The sequence below is a fragment of the Salmo salar genome, chromosome ssa10, assembly GCF_905237065.1.
Source record: "Salmo salar chromosome ssa10, Ssal_v3.1, whole genome shotgun sequence".
NCBI classification, from domain to species: Eukaryota; Metazoa; Chordata; class Actinopteri; order Salmoniformes; family Salmonidae; genus Salmo; species Salmo salar.
In genome coordinates this window covers 42,177,998-42,195,441 of record NC_059451.1, presented here as the reverse complement: position 1 = coordinate 42,195,441, position 17,444 = coordinate 42,177,998, and the positions used below count along the sequence as shown (strand labels likewise).

The following is a 17,444-nucleotide window of genomic DNA, read 5'->3' as shown; positions in this document are numbered from 1 at the left end:
CTCAGTCATCATCACATAATATTGAGAATTTTAGCACCTGATTCCTTTTGTTATGATTAGTTGCTAGTTGTATAGGATGCAAGTCTAGGATCAGATCCTCCAGGCCATCCTATATGTCCTCCTACTAGGAGACAGTTTGTGAATATAGGCCCTGACCCCCACGGCCCTTTGCTCTGTCCCCCTCACAGGTTCAACCGTCTGTCAGCCCACTCTGTGAAGGAGAGCTCCTTCAAACACCTGACCAACCTGCGGGTGCTAGACATTGGCCACTTGAGTCACTCCGACCCCTCTGGCTCCCCCGGACTCCCCTTCGGACAAGAGGAAGAGGAGGAGGAAGAGATCGAGGTAGTGGGAGAGGGATTTGCTTAATAAGTTTAGCCCATGGACACAAGCTGCTTGAATGATCGAAACCAAATGGTGCAGTTGTTTGGGATGCCATCCCAAAGTCCTGTTATAATGAACGTACAGAAACATTTATTTTTGCAGTAGATCAGACTCAATTCAAAAATGTAAATTAAACTATGAATGGAAGGGGAACGTGGTATTTTGTCCCATTGCATATAGTGGTGAATTGCAGATGCACATATCTCTGGTGCAGGATACTAGATGAAATGGTATTTTTGTTTGTTGTATTATTTTTCTGGCCTTTGCTTGTCTTTGCAACGACAGATACGGTTGATTTTGTGCATCCCAAATTGCACCCTATTCACTATTATGTGCACTACATTTGACTAGGTCCTATAGGGCTCGGGTCAAAAGTAGTGCACTATATAGGGAATAGTGTGCCGATTGGGACACCGCTTGTCTCACCACCACTTTAGTGGAACCAGAAAGAAAAAGACAGTCAGACCTGTCATATGTTGATCATGCTGTATGAGTCCCATCTCTGAACTTTACTGTGTGCTAGCTGTGTCACCATACAAAGAAGATTATGTTGAGATTTGAAGTTATTGTCATCAGTTCTGAGCCTGTATTCATACAGATGTAGGATCTTAATTTGATCACCCTGTTGCAGGAGAACTTTCCTGCAATGCAGGAAATGTAAATTGTGTACTGTAGTGTATTTGAGGTTTAAAAAGGTTTCTGAAGTTTGTAATTCTCACTTTGAAATCTCAGACTTGATTTTCATTGCAAAAAAAATGTATCAACTCCTACAAAGATGTTCATTAATTATAATCCACATAATAATTCACATTTCCTGTTGCTGCAGGATTATTTTCCTGCTGTAGCAAACTGGCTCAAATGAAGATCCTACATCTGTACAGTAAAGGGTCTCAGACTAGGAGTACTGATCTTGGATCAGATCTCCGCTCTTATTCATTATGGTCTAAAAGGCTAAATTGATCCTATATCAGCACTCCTACTCTGAGATGCTTTGTGGATACGGGCTCTGGCTGTGATTGTGTGTCATGGCCTGGTAAGACAGTCTGGCTTTATGTCATTCTGTTATTCTTATATCATCGTTAATATGCCACAGAAGTTCCGTGACTGTGTCACAATCCTCTCCCTCGCTCAGCCTACCAGGAGCTTGATCCATGCTGCTAATCTAATGCCTTGCTTTAATCCAGTCTTGTTTTACAAAGATAACGATTGCAAATATTTGTATATGGTTTCTGAAAAACTCATGCTATTAAATTAATCTCGTTGCTATGAACCAATGCTTTTCTATGTATTGCACCTTCGGATTTATGCGTATGGATTTCACACAGCAGTGAAAAATTATTAAATATTTGAAGTATTTTCGATTACATCGATGGAAAAATAAACATAAACTTCATGCATGAACAGTTTTCTGAGCACACCCCAATATTAAGTGTGAAATGTACAGTACCAGTCAAAAGTTTGACAGACCTATGCATTCAAGGGTTTTTCTTTATTTGTAGAATAATTATTATTTGTAGAATAATAGTGAAGACATCAAAACTATGAAATAACACATAATAATTATTTGTAAAATAATAGTGAAGACATCAAAACTATGAAATACTATGAAATAACACATATGGAATCATGTAGTAACCCAAAAAGTGTTAAACATATCAAAATAGATTTTATATTTGAGATTCTTCAATGAAGCCACCCTTTGCCTTGATGACAGCTTTGAACTCTCTTGGCATTCTCTCAACCAGCTTCATGAGGTAGTCACCTGGAATCAGGGGCGGAAATCCCGGGGGGGACGGGGGGACACGACCCCCCCATCCTGGGAAAAATATGATTTGTCCCCCCCAATATATCACTGAAACATAACTATGTAATTTAAATAATATTAATAATACGCAATGAAAGCAATTGTGCTGATTATAGACACTTAATAGCGCGTTTTTAAGTTTCAAAAGATTGCAACCCCCCCACCCTTTGCCTCACAATGGTTTGATCCACTGCCAGTTCCTTAGCTTGCTAGGTAACGTAGAGGTCGTATCTACTGTCTGAAAGGCACTCAATGCACGTAACTGACGTGAGGTTAATCCAGTCAATCGCGCACACACACTAGCTGAATATGCAGAGCTAGCGCGCAAATATTAACTATTAAGCTAGCTAGTACCTATTCCATTTATGTGGCGTCGTCAAAGATGGAATCAGCATGCAGATGATGTAAGTTAGTGCTTCAAAGTCCCTGTGATAAGGTTAGCGATAAACTGAAATCCAAACTGAACAGAACTACACTCTCTTCTACCATTGTCTTAAATATATTTAATGGTCTCGTTGCAAAAGCTAAATTGTCGCAAGTGAACTTTTATTTATTTATTTTATTTCACCTTTATTTAACCCGGGTAGCAAAGATTATAGCAAACACCACTGAAACTGAATTGGTGCTCGCTAGCTTTGCAAATTCAGCTATTGTTGGAAGCCAGCCAATATGAAACAAACTATTAAAATTACAAAAGGTTGCAGCATATGTTGTGTAAATGGTGAACTCATACAGCTGTCAACTCTTGTCATTTTAATCCGTTTCACATTTGCTAGCTACCTTTTAGATCGAAGACCAAATAGAATGATTGAAGATGATAGAAGCCCATCTCCTACTGTAAATAACCTACTCACTGTGTGTGTGTGTGTACCCAGCCAGCCAGCCAGCCAGGTAGAAAAATGGCAGAAAAATAAAAGACGGACATCAGAGTATTTTTCAATACACCAAAACACATAGTAAGAACCCTAGTAGCCTAATATCTCAAAGAATAGTTGATAAAATGTTCATAAGAAAGAAATGAAATTCTAATGGAAATGTTTCACAATGATGTCATTAGGCAGAGCAGGCAACAGATGGCACACAGACAGCAGAGTTGGGGACAGATATGCAGGGACAGACTGGCAGAGACAGGGAGTCTCAGGTAAGTTTGTTGAGTCTTTGTTTGGCAACATTATGAAAGGTTCTCAATTTTTTTACTTGTAAAATAGGAACATAATTGGAAAATGCCATGGATACCCCCACTCTCAACTTAAACTGGTGACTGAACTAAGATTTGTTAAAGGCAATGGTATTGCTGTTGTGATTAGTTGTGTAGTTTTGGGTACCGGTAGTTAGGAGTACGGCAAACACCTTATTTCCTTGGTTCCTCAATATACATTTACCATATTACAATGTAGGCTATGTTTTACAGCACTACTTTTGGTGTCCCCCTCAGGAATTGCTCTTGAGAAAATGTCATGTAATTGTCCCCTCCAAAGTTGATATCAGATTTTCGCCAATGCCTGGAATGAATTTCAATTAACAGGTGTGCCTTGTTAAGAGTTAATTTGTGGAATTTCTTTCCTTCTTAATGCGTTTGAGGCAATCAGTTGTGTTGTGACAAGGAAGGGGTGGTATACAGAACCCCTATTTGGTAAAATACCAAGTCCATATTATGTCAAGAACAGCTCAAATACACAAAGAGAAATGACAGTCCATTATTACTTTAAGACATGAAGGTCAGTCAATGCGGGAAATGTCAATAACTTTGAAAGTTTCTTCAAGTGCAGTCGCAAAAACCATCAAGCACTATAATGAAACTGGGTCTCATGAGGACCGCCACAGGAAAGGAAGACCCAGAATTACCTCTGCTGCAGAGGATAAGTTAATTAGAGTTACCAGCCTCAGAAATTGCAGCCCAAGTAAATGCTTCACAGAGTTCAAGTAACAGACACATCTCAACATCAACTGTTCAGAGGAGTCTACGTGAATCAGGCCTTCATGGTCGAATTGCTGCAAAGAAACCACTACTAAAGGACACCAATAGGAAGAAGACTTGCTTGGGCCAAGAAACACGAGCAATGGACATTAGACTGGTGGAAAGCTGTCCTTTGGTCTGATGAGTCCAAATTTTAGATTTATGGTTCCAACCGCCATGTCTTTGTGAGACACAGAGTAGGTGAACGGATGATTTCCGCATGTGTGGTTCCGACCATGAAGCATGGAGGAGGAGGTGTGATGGTGTGGGGGTGCTTTGGTGGTGACACTGTGTGTGATTTATTTAAAATTCAAGGCACACTTAACCAGCATGGCTACCTCAGCATTCTGTAGCAATACGCCATCCCATCTGGTTTGCACTTAGTGAGACTATCATTTGTTTTTCAACAGGACAATGACCCAAAACAAACCTCCAGGCTGTGTAAGGGATATTTGACCAAGGAGAGTGATGGAGTACTGCATCAGATGACCTGGCCTCCACAATCACCCGACCTCAACCCAATTGAGATAGTTTGGGATGAGTTGGACCGCAGAGTGAAGGAAAAGCAGCCAACAAGTGCTCTGTTGGAAAGACTGTTGGAAAAGCATTCCAGGTGAAGCTGGTTGAGAGAATTCCAAGAGTGTGCAAAGCTGTCATCAAGGCAAAGGGTGGCTACTTTGAAGAATGTAAAATATAAAATGTATTTTGATTTGTTTAACACTTTTGGTTAGTACATGATTCCTTATGTGTTATTTCATCGTTTTGATGTCTTCACATTATTCTACAATGTAGAAAATAGTAACAAGAAAGTAAAACCCTTGAATGAGTAGATGTGTCCAAACTTTTGACTGGTGCTGTATATAAAATTCCTTTTTAATTTTTCTTTTATGTCAGCATATTAACTTAAAACATTGAGCAAATTTAAATCCTCATATAGATAGAAACATAGACAATCCAGAACAAATGTTGAGATTTTGGTTTTGAACAATGTTCAACGTTTCACAAGACTTTTCACATGTTCAAGTAATCCAACTATTAATTGTGTCTTAGGTCAGTTAGGATCACCACTTTATTTTAAGAATTTGAAATGTCAGAATAATAGAAGAGAGAATTATTTATTTCAGCTTTTATTTCTTTCATCACATTCCCAGTGGGTCAGATGTTTACATACACTCAATTAGTATTTGGTAGCATTGACTTTCAATTGTTTAACTTGAGTCAAACGTTTCGGGTAGCCTTCCACAAGCTTCCCACAATAAGTTGGGTGAAATTTGGCCCATTCCTCCTGACAGAGCTAGTGTAACTGAGTCAGGTTTGTAGGCCTCCTTGCTTGCACACTCTTTTTCAGTTCTGTCCACACATTTTCTATAGCATTGAGGTCAGGGCTTTGTGATAGCCACTCCAATACCTTGACTTTGTTGTCCTTAAGCCATTTTGCCACAACTTTGGAAGTATGCTTGTGGTCATTATCCATTTGGAAGACCCATTTGCAACCAAGCTTTCACTTCCTGACTGATGTCTTGAGATGTTGCTTCAATATGTCCACATAATTTTCCTTCCTCATGAAGCCATCTATTTTGTGAAGTGCACCAGACCCTCCTGAAGCAAAGCACCCCCACAACATGATGCTGCCACCCCCATCCTTCACGGTTGGGATGGTGTTCTTCGGCTTGCAAGCCTCCCCCCTTTTCCTCCTAACATAACGATGGTCATTATGGCCAAACAGTTATATTTCTGTTTCATCAGACCAGATGATGTTTCTCCAATAAGTACAATCTTTGTCCCCATGTGCAGTTGCAAACCGTTGTCTGGCTTTTTTATGGTGGTTTTGGAGCAGTGGCTTCTTCTTTGCTGAGCGGCCTTTTTAGCTTATGTTGATATAGGACTCGTTTTACTGTGGATATAGATACTTTTGTACCTGTTTCCTCCAGCATCTTCACAAGGTCCTTTGCTGTTGTTCTGGGATAGATTTGCACTTTTCGCACCAAAGTACCTTCATCTCTAGGAGACAGAATGTATCTCCTTCCTGAGGGGTGTGAAGGCTGCGTGGTCCCATGGTGTTTATACTTGCATACTATTGTTTGTACAGATGAACGTGGTACCTTCAGGCATTTGGAAATTGCTCCCAAGGATGAACCAGACTTGTGGAGGTCTCCAATTTATTTTCTGAGGTCTTGGCTGATTTCTTTAGATTATCCCATGATGTCAAGCAAAGAGGCACTGCGTTTGAAGGTAGTCCTTGAAATACATCCACAGTTACACCTCCAATTGACTCAAATGATGTCAATTAGCCTATCAGAAGTTTCTAAATCCATGACATCATTTTCTGGAATTTTGTCAGGCTATTTAAAGGCACAGTCAACTTAGTGTATGTAAACTTCTGACCCACTGGAATTGTGATACAGTGAATTATAAGTGAAATAATCTGTCTGTAAACAATTGTTGGAAAAATGACTTGTGTCATGCACAAAGTAGATGTCCTAACCAACTTGCCAAAACTATAGTTTGTTAACAAGAAATTTGTGGAGTGGTTGAAAAAAGAGTTTTAATGACTCCAACCTAAGTGTATGTAAACTTCCGACTTCAACTGTATCCTATGGGACCCTGGTCAAAAGTGGTGCACTATAGGGCAGAACAGTAGAAATTGATCAAATAACATAGGTCAATGAAGTCTGCTTCCGGTCTGCCTGTCTGCCCAGCAGGGAAATCTATCCTCCTGCTATTTACCCTTTATCCAACTCTACTACTACATTCAATCTAAAAGAGAGCAAAAGAAAATGCCGGGATGTAGGGAGGCAGGAAAGTCATTGAGAACAAAACAGGGTAATAAAACAGAATAGAGATAAACAACTGTGAGTGAGGTGGAGATACATTTCACCAAATATGCCTGACATTTACTGCTCCCCGAGGCAAATCCAATATTTTACTCAGTGGGTAAAGTTGGCTCATTCACTTGGGCCAGTTTGATCTTCCTTGTCAAAGCAGTTTGGAGAGACATAATAATTTTCTTTTGAATTACACCATCATTGATCTCTCTAAGAAGTGTGGATATACTGTATGTTCAGTACTGGGCTGATGGAATGTAAAGGCGTCGTCCCTCAACACACCGTGAACAGCAGAGAATTACTCAATTGGTGTGCTAATCATAGAGTGATGAGAAACATGCGAGCAGAGCAGAATCCTGAGCCCAATGCTGCACGACACACTCATTAGAATGTCACAGCCTCTTAGTTCCATAGTTCTTATGATTCCAAAGTTCAATATTCCAGTTCTATATTCCAGTTCCATATTCCAAACAACATCCTCTGTGACGACAGGCCAACGGATTTCTGTAAGTTTCTGTAACCGAGCGGAATAAAACGCTGGATGTTGCGCCTGTTTTTTTCAAGACTGCCAATTATAGAAGGGCTGAGTTAGTTCTAGGAAATATATATAATGGAAAGAAACACATGATAATCTACTGTAGTTGTGTGTGACATAAGAGACCAGCATTGACATAATTGTAATTGATGGCCACTTTGCACAGAACATGATGACTACCATTTAGTACGAAACAACAGGTAACCCAACCAACCAACTAATTCACAGTGGTGGAAAATGTACCCAATTGTCATACTTGAGTAAAAGTAAAAATACCTCAATAGAAAATGACTCAAGTGAAAAGTAAATGTAATTGATCAAATTTACCTAAGTATTAAAAGTAAAAGTATAAAACATTTCAAAGTCCTTATATTAAGCAAACCAGTCAGCATCATTTTCTTGTTTTTATTTATTTACGGATAGCCATGGGCACACTCCAACACTCAGACATCATTTACAAACAAAGCATGTGTTTAGTGAGTCCACCAGATAAGAGGCTGTAGGGATGACCAGGGATGTTCTTTTAAAAAGTGTGTGAATTAGACAATTGTATTGTCCTGCTATGCATTCAAAATGTATTGAGTACTTTTGGGTGTCAGGGAAAATGTATGGCGTAAGTACATAACTTTCTTTAGGAATGTAGTGAAGTAAAATTTGTCCAAAATATAAATAGTAAAGTAAAGTACAGATACCCCAAAAAACTACTTAAGTAGTACCTTTAAGTATTTTTACTTAAGTACTTTACACCACTTTTAATTAATCATGTCTTGTGTAAGCATCACCTCTATTCACATGTAATTTAAACATTATATCTTCCAAAAAAGAAAAAAGTGAAATGGACAAAGCATTAAAAATAATGTAACCTTTGTATATCAGTGCACAAAAAGATTGAGAAGCCTTCATCTATAGGGTAACATCAATGGTATTTCATGATCAGTAGAAAGGTGGTTAGACCTTAAAGTCCTCTTTCCCCCGCTCAGCACCACCGGCTTCGTTAAGGCAAAAAATAAATACAAACTAAAAATAAATAAAAGAGAAGAAGAAAATGAAAGAAGGGGCAATTTTTTGAAAGATCAATGTCTCTCAGATTAGACTTTATCCAGCAGATCCGACACACTTGCTTACAGCTGCACCAGGGTTGGATAGCATTGCTGTGTGAAAAAAGACACTTCGGAGCCGCCGTGACATATGGCTTGGAAAACGTACCTCAATCCAGGGATGAGAAATGCATTATACTCCGAATTGTCCCATTATCCCAACTGTTACGCCGAGAAGATTGAATGACTGCTTAAACTTAGCAGTTGTTCAATCTTCTCGGTGTAACAGTTTGGATAATGGGACAATTCAGAGTACAAAGCATTTCTCATCCCTGGATTGAGGTATGTTTTCCGAGCCATATCTTGCGCCGGGTCCACGGTGTCAATGTACAAAGGAATGCTGTCTGACCCTAGTGCAGCTGTAAGCAAGCGGGTCAGATCTGCTGGCTAATTAGACTTCTGACATCTTGTCGTCCTCTCTCTTTTCTGCTCGGTTTCATGACAAAGAGAGCTGTCTGATTCACTTATTTTATGTTGCAGACAGTGACAGTAGCGAGAGCCACAAAACTTACTCATATGGCCCGTTTGCGCTCTTTAGCAGAAATGTTGCTCAGGATAACAATAAAATGATCAATAAATAAATATTATAAAATTGAAATATCAAAGACAATATCTACGTACCTCAAGCAATGCAAATAGTATTACAAGTATGTACACATTTCTAAGAGTGGAGAAAGTTCTTCCATCTTGCAGAGTGTTCACAGGCCCACATACAGTAAGTGCACACAGACTGAGCATCTCCTGCTATGCAGCTATGGGATGTACAGGTAGGTGGGCATGTGTGTACAGGTGGTCTGGAAAGTGAACAGTGTGTACTGTACAAGTGGTCTGGAAAGTGAACAGTGTGTACAGGTGATATGGAAAGTGAACAGTGTGTATAGGTGGTCTGGAAAGTGAACAGCATATACAGAACGTCCTCCTTTTGGCCATAAAAATCCACTGTCACGGTGATTCAGTTATCCCAGCTAGTGTTGTGTCCACTTTAGAGAAGGAGTCTTTGAAGGAATCCTGGAAAATAATTATTTCCCAGTACATCACTGTCAGGTTTCAGAGAAGCCTGTACTTCCCCCATCCCTGTGCTCCCTAACTATATCCACCATCCATGAAAGCACAGGACACAAGTCTTGTCACAAATCTCACGTTTCTCACAAACATAACAGAAAATGAAAATGAGTGACTCGATGTCAACAATAACAATAAAAAATAAGATGGGATCCATCATTGCTCTCTCTGTTCATCTGTTCATCCATCTTCACCTCTATAAATTCCAGTGGCGTTGGCCTTTCATTCCGACATACTGAGCCACGAAACTCAGTTGAAAAAGAGCGCCTCCAACTGGTGATGGACTGTGGAGCTTTCCACATGAGTCCTGCTGGGATGAGTGGTGGTGATGTGATGTGAGGTATGGGACCTATACGTTGGTCTCCAGGCCATTCATGTCAATGGCACAGTGGTCCTTATCCTTCTTCAGCTGCCTGGGAGGCACAGGGGGCTTTTTCCTCTCCGGAGGGGGCGGGGGCCGCACCCCTTCCTCCAGCTGCATGAGGCGGGCCACGTCGGGGGGGAAGGCGTCTGGTTTGACCCCTGAGCACTGGGGAGGTGGCTGGAAGCTACCGTTGTTGTTCTCACAGTTCATATGCTGCTGGATGTTTATCATGGGCTTGGTCTCACAGATCAGAGGCACCTAGGAGAGAGGGGGAGGTGGAAAAAGAGAAGGAGAGAGAAAGAAGGAGCAATGGAAATAGAGGGAGAGAGAGATAGAGAGAGAGAGAGAGAGAGAGAGAGAGAGAGAGAGCAAGAGACAGGTAGGATGGGGAGAGATTGAAAGAAATGGAAAGAAAGCGAGAGAGGGAGGGAGAAAGGGAAAGGGTGAGAGGAAGATGGATTAAGGTACAGATGGAGAAAAATTTAGAGGCATATAAATAGACATTATTAGTCAAACGTTTCCAGACATACCTCATACAAAACATAGTGAGTGAGTCTCTAGCTTATCCATTTGTGTTGAAAAAGAATGTACATCATGATAAGCCCACCACAGTCTATTTTTGTAGATGAAAAAGGTTTGCAAGGTTTTCAACTATAAAACAACAAGAACCTTGTCCTTGTCAAAATGTCTCCGTGAATTCAAAATAAAAAATAAACGGTTTTTTTTTTACATAAAAAAATCATGATTCCTGATAAAGCACTAAAGTCATATATTCACACTATTGTTGTTGACAGACTACAGTCATGTCGGTCTGAGCTCTGAGCCATAGCATTAACATCCAGCAGAGTGGGACAATTGGATATAGCAGCCAGGTTACTCAGTGTGTCTTGCCCTCAGCTCTCTTCCTGAGGAAGCTGAATATGACAGGAGTTTGACTCTGTGGGGAACTAGCTAAGTTCCATGATGGCAACAGTTATAGTAACACTAATGAGCTAAGCCGAGCCGTACTGTGCTGGTTATTGTTGCTGGAACCATGCTGGAAAATAACATTTCCGAAGCACAGTACGCCTCGGCATGACAGTGTGATTTAAAAAAAATCTGAGCCTCAGCAAAGTAGGTCTCGGTTCAGCACAGTACAGCTCTGCTCAGCACAGTACGGCTTGGCACAGCACAATAGTGTGAAAAGGGTATAAGACAGGCAGATACTCACACCATCTCCTTCCTTGATAAAGTCTTTTCTGCAGATATGGGCCATGATACCTGTGGCCAACGCATCCCCCATAACATTCACCATGGTCCGGAATCTGTCTCTGGAAGCAGGAGAGGAGCAGGAAAGTCAGGTTTAGAATAAGAAGTGTGTATGTGTGTGTGTGTGTGTGTGTGTGTGTGTGTGTGTGTGTGTGTGTGTGTGTGTGTGTGTGTGTGTGTGTGTGTGCGTGCGTGCGTGCGTGCGTGCGTGCGTGCGTGCGTGCGTGCGTGTGTGTGTTAGTGTATATGAAGAAGTTCACAAACAAAGATGGGAACTGTATCATAATTCGATACAGAAATGAAAGTATTGGGGTAAAAAACACATCTACTAATTTATAGTTTCACTGTTTTTTAAAAAGATATCATGAAGAACTGCAAAAGTGTTGCTAATGCTCTGCACTTTCTGGAGGACCAAGTTTTGAAATCAGCGGAATGCCCGGTGGGAGCAGAGTAGGAAAGCTAAGGGCAACCATGGCATCCATGGCAGAGAGGAAGAAGTGTTCATCCATGTATACGGGTAAGAGAGTCTAGCTAACTACATTTTCAGATTTTCAAATTTTGTCAGAAAGTCGTTTTTATTACTTATATCTAGCTAGCTAACGTTAGCTCCTGGCTCGCTAGCTAACATTACGTGTATGATCTGTGTACTGTAGTAATCTTATTCGTATCTCAGAGCCATTTGCATTGCTAGTTATAGCCTACTGTTAGCTAGCTCATGAACATTGAACCTAGTTGGTTAGCTTTAGCTGCCTTCAGATTCATGCAGGGTATTAACGTTATGAGTTGGGATTATGGTTTATTGTTTAGCTAGCTAGCTACATGTCTAAACAAAAGACTCCACTATGCAAGTAACCATTTCAGTGTACAGTTTACACCTTCTGTATCCTGTGCATGTGACAAATAAACTTTGATTTTATTTGATATAACGTTTGTTTACAAGAGACTGTAATGTGAAGAACAACATGACTTGCACTAAAGTCAAATTAGAATATAAGGTATCCAAGTTCTAAAATTCTCTGGTAGAATGACCTGCTATTATTTAGTCACAGTCACAACAGTAAGCTATTTTCCGTAATTAGCTTGCCATTTACTTGAAAATAATGATCTTCTTGTGATTTTATTATAATTCATAGAAATTAGCTAAAGTTAAGATGTTGTCAGCTATGATATGGTCATTATTTCAACTGGTTAGCCAGCTAACTTAACATTAGCATTGTTAACATTAACATTGTTAACATTAACATTGTTTCGAAAGTTGCTTTTAGTTACCTGGTTTGCTAGACTGACATATACTACATTTGTGTTTACACGGATGGACCACCAGGCTGATGCAGCCTTTCGTTTTTGTGTTTATATTTTTTCATAATGACAACGACAAGTTTGATGTCGGACGACAATAAAATGTTTAGGATGTCACTGCGACAACTGTCTACAGACATATCGATAGATGTATTATAAACCAGCCTTTAGTCTTGAAATCTTTGGTTGTTTAGTACTCACTCTGTTTAGCACATGGCTTCAAATGTGAATCCTTAAAGAGATGGGTGGGGCTAAGACTTAAGAGGGTGTGCACAATGCTGAATGGGTGTAGACAAAGAAGAGCTCTCCAGTAGGTGTACCAAAACATTCAAGGGCCATTTTCTCAAAAAGTGGGGTTACAAGTTCATCAACTTTCAAAGCAGAATTACTTTCCAATTGTTCCTCACCTGTAGTGTATAATATACACTTTTCTAGCTCTGATTTTCTACTTTTATCCAATGTAAAAAACACCATAGATGTGTTTGAATACTCATACTAACCACACTATTTGTGATGTAAATTGAGTGTGTGGTGTGCTTATTGTTCATAGTATGGATATAGTTAGTATGCCAAAAGTTTCCGGATGTTGTACTACATTCACCAAAATTTGAAGTATACCAGCAGTGGACACTATTTCCGTGCTTTTAGAGCCCATAATGTAATTCTTCAGAAAATTAACGTGGCTTCACAACATTTTCAGATTGGAAGAAAACGGCTGAAATTATGCAGTCAAAGTCCGACGAGAGCGGTTACAAATGTAAGTACAAAAAGTAAATATTCATTGCTTTAATTAATTATGACAAATGTTAAGAGAATGTTGAGCAAAGTAATACATATAAGCTTCAAATAAGTTATGTTGGCTGACAATTTGTTAGCTATGCTAGCCTTACGAACCGCATAGCATATCATTACAGCAGTTGCTTGTATGCACCGGTATGTTAGCAAGCTACCTAACCTTAGTTGGCTAGTAATACATTCAACTTTACAGTATGTTAACTATATGCTATCCAACTAACTACCCAATGTTTATTGACTTGATTATTCACGTCGTTCTTAGCTTAGCTAAGTGGTATAGCCGTTGTGCGTTCTTAATGGACATTGTTAATAAAGTCGTGAGATGTCTTGCTAGTAATTTGTTATGCTAACAAGCTAGCTAGAAATTGCATAGCAACAGCATCAACTTTCGGTAGACAGACGAAGCGCTATTACACTCAACTGAAAGGATAGTGTTCGTTTACAGTATACTAAAAGGAACTAAAAGTATATAGCATATAGTATATACTCATTAAGTATGTAGTATACAGTATGTTAGTATGGGTATTCGAACACAGCTCATTTCAAGATTTGCTACATAAGACCGAATCGTGCCACTCAGTCAGATATGTTTCCACATGACCATAATTAGGTAGCATCTGAATAATGCTACATAAACAAACTCTCTCTCAGACCACTTCAGAAATAATCATTGATGCATCCCACGCACACAAAATGTCACATAACATGGAATGGGAAAACAATTATAAGACTGACAGTAGAGGAAGTGGATCACATATGGTACTCACAATGCCCAATCCACTGCAATGATGAGAGTGATGTCATCAGTTGGCAACCCAACAGACGTTAGCACGATCACCATAGTGACCAGACCAGCCTGTGGAATTCCTGCAGCACCGATGCTGGCTGCTGTGGCAGTGATGCTGGAAGACAGAGGGAGGTGGGATAAACACCATTATACCATACTCTATACAATAACTGATGTAGCATAAAGAGTTCACTACTAGTTTCTCCATACCAAACAACACCACTTAGCCATGTTCCCTCTGGTTGTACGTATACTAGCATACCACCATAAATGCATGCCCAATACAGTGCTTCTGAGCAGGATCCTCACCTGGATATTGGAAAAGAGCCCATATCTATAAGTTCATATTGTACTTTGTTACTTATTGTCAATGTGGCATAATGTTGCCATATTTTGCATTGGCTGACATGAACCATAATATTTGAATGAACCGTTGTTACAGTTGAAGCACATAGAAAGTAGCCCTTTGAAATAAAAGCATGAAGGAACTAAACTGCATCTTCCATGCGTGACTCACGGTCTCCATTTTGAAAGCAGGTTGTCTTTATGTGTGATATAATATTAATGGAAATCATCAACTGCTTTCCTGGTTGGTACTGTGGTACTGTTGAAGGCAAATTATATGATTTCAAAGGGATTAGCGCTATTTTCTGATTCACATTGATATTATGAAACACTTAAAGACAACCAAGACAATCCTGCTTTGAAAATGGAGTCTGTGTGAGTTGTGCATGTTATGTAATGTAGCTTTAGACAGGAAGATGGAGTTTAGTTCCTTCATGCTTTTAGCCTTGTTTGTTGTTTGTTGAAAATAGAGACGCAATTCCATCTACTATAATAGCATTAAGCTGGGGTCCCTATGGCAGGGAGGGGATTCAAGGCCAAAACACGACCGGGCTGAAAAACACAGGGACATTCTATTTTGATCCCCAATTACTTTGCACTATCCTGCTTTCCTCTGCCATCACTGAGCACTTTACTCTCTCTGTCCATCTCCCACTTTCTCTCTCTCTCTGTCCATCTTTCTCTCTCTCTCTCTCTCTCTCTCTCTCTCTCTCTCTCTCTCTCTCTCTCTCTCTTGTCCATCTCTCTCTCTCTGTCCATCTCTGTCCATCTCTCTCTCTCTGTCCATCTCTGTCTCTCTCCGTCCATCGTTCTCTTTCTTTCTCTCTCGCTCTGTCCATCTCTCTCTCTGTCCGTCTCTCTTTCACTCTCTGTCCGTTTCTCTCACTTTATCTCTCTTTCTGTCTCTCTCTCTGTCCGCCTCTGTCTCACTCTCTGTCTGTCTCTGTCTCTCTCTCTGTCCATCTCTCTCTCTCTCTGTCCGTCTTTCTCTTTCTCTACCCCCCCCCCCGCCCTCGGTGTATTTGGATCAGTAGTTCCTCACCCTTATCCCCCCGTTCTTTCTACCCCTACCATGCTCCCTTTCACATCCAGTGTACTTTATGCATAGTCCATCTGTTCATCTAATTCAGGGATGGGCAACTTTGAATGGGGTGGGGGCCACAAAAAATCTGAACTCCCACCCTCCCCACTGCATTGTGAGCAAAACATTTTTGAAACGTGGCTTATATTAATGCCATTATACATTAGAGAACCGTGTACAGTGCGCCACTGTAAGAGACAGATCATTTTAGATAACTGTTGCCTGGCAGAACATCTAAAAGTATATTCTACTCAGCTGATGATCACCCTTTAAAACCAATGTAGCTTATCACCATCACCTCCCTGCCAGTAGGAGACACCCAGTATGCTATAGGCAAGGATGGGTAACTCCAGTCCTCGGAGGCCAGTTTAGAATGCAGTTGGTTTAATCAGCTGAGTTTGCGCGGGATGGGGGAAAAGTGTGACACAACTCCGGCACCCCAACTCCGGCCCCTTGAAGTTGCCCATCCCAAATATAGTTAATTTATGATGGTGACTGGAATCAGTGACTAACATTTTTATATTTCTCGTAACAGATAAATACTCTCCATGTGGGCTAACCGCAGACACCTGTGTGTTTCATTGTTTGTTGCTGGTGTCAGGATTCACCTAGGGGTCATGATTTGGGGCTGTACAAATGTTTGATGTATTAGAATAATTGATTATGCTCCACTTCTATTAATATAAGACCCCTCCCTCCTTACATTTATAGGGTCCTAGACTACAGATTAACAATATATATATATTCATTATATAGTTTTAGAATTGTTCCACAGTTTGCTCTTTCTTTCGCTCTCTCTCTCTTATAATGTGTGACGGAGACAGAACTCTGCAGGGGAGTGTGAGAGATAAGAGAGTACTCAGACATTCCACAATAAATCAACTTTGGGGAGGGGACATTTATTGCCTAGCTTTTAGATAAACACTGAAACTCTATGTTTGTATAGCTATGGATGCAGGGTTTTGGTCTCAGGAGTAAAAAGGTAATGAAGTAGTCAGTGACATCACTAAGGCAGGACTTCGGTTTAATAAAACAACTTGAGACCTTTTGTTGAATGCAGAACTTACTCAGCAACATTCGTGCTATGTTCCTGTTTGTCAACTTCTGTCTGCAATTGCATTAAGAAAGGTTTTTGAATGATTTAATTAAAGATATTGTCATAATGCTAATTTCACCAATGAGCCAATGATGATTGACAAGGAGGAAAGGAATGAACCTAACACTGGGCTGGAAACAGAAAGAGGACCCCTGCATGAAATGCATATATTCTTGTTTATACAGTATGTTCAAATACAGTAGAATTATTAAGCATTTTACTTCAAACCTGCATCCTACAGTACCAGTAAAAAGTTTGGACACACCTACTCATTCAAGGGTTTTTCTTTATTTTTACTATTTTCTACATTGTAGAATAATAGTGAAGACATCAAAACTATGAAATAACACATATGGAATGATGTAGTAACCAAAAAAGTGTTAAACAAATCAAAATATATTTTATATTTGAGATTCTTCAATGCAGCCAACCTTTGCCTTGATGACAGCTTTGCACACTCTTGGCATTCTCTCAACCAGCTTCATGAGGTAGTAACCTGGAATGCATTTCAATTAACAGGTGTGCCTTGTTAAAAGTCAATTTGTGGAATTTCTTTCTTTCTTAATGCATTTGAGCCAATCAGTAATTTGGTAAAAGACAAAGTCCATATAATGGCAAGAACAGCTCAAATAAGCAAAGAGAAATGACAGTCCATCATTACTTTAAGACATGAAGGTCAGTCAATATGGAACATTTTAAGAACTTTGAAAGTTTCTTCAAGTGCAGTCGCAAAAACTATCAAGCGCTATGATGAAAGTGGCTCTC

General features: G+C 39.9%; 2 protein-coding genes across 2 annotated transcripts in view; one reads left to right on the top strand and one right to left on the bottom strand.

The window, feature by feature from the left end:
• podn (podocan) overlaps positions 1–1,654 on the top strand; it is a 29,506-nt gene extending 27,852 nt beyond the window's left edge. Inside the window, exon 13 of the mRNA XM_014123320.2 lies at positions 189–1,654. Coding sequence (XP_013978795.1) covers positions 189–369 — 181 coding nt within the window. The 3' untranslated portion in view covers positions 370–1,654. The remainder of the gene's footprint in view (positions 1–188) is intronic.
• Positions 1,655–8,906: 7,252 nt separating this feature from the next.
• Positions 8,907–17,444, bottom strand: part of slc1a7b (solute carrier family 1 member 7b) — a 118,744-nt gene continuing 110,206 nt past the window's right edge. The window contains exons 9-11 of the mRNA XM_014123319.2: positions 14,138–14,272; positions 11,239–11,338; positions 8,907–10,286 (exon numbers count right to left, since the gene is read on the bottom strand). Coding sequence (XP_013978794.1) covers positions 10,014–10,286; positions 11,239–11,338; positions 14,138–14,272 — 508 coding nt within the window. The 3' untranslated portion in view covers positions 8,907–10,013. The remainder of the gene's footprint in view (positions 10,287–11,238; positions 11,339–14,137; positions 14,273–17,444) is intronic.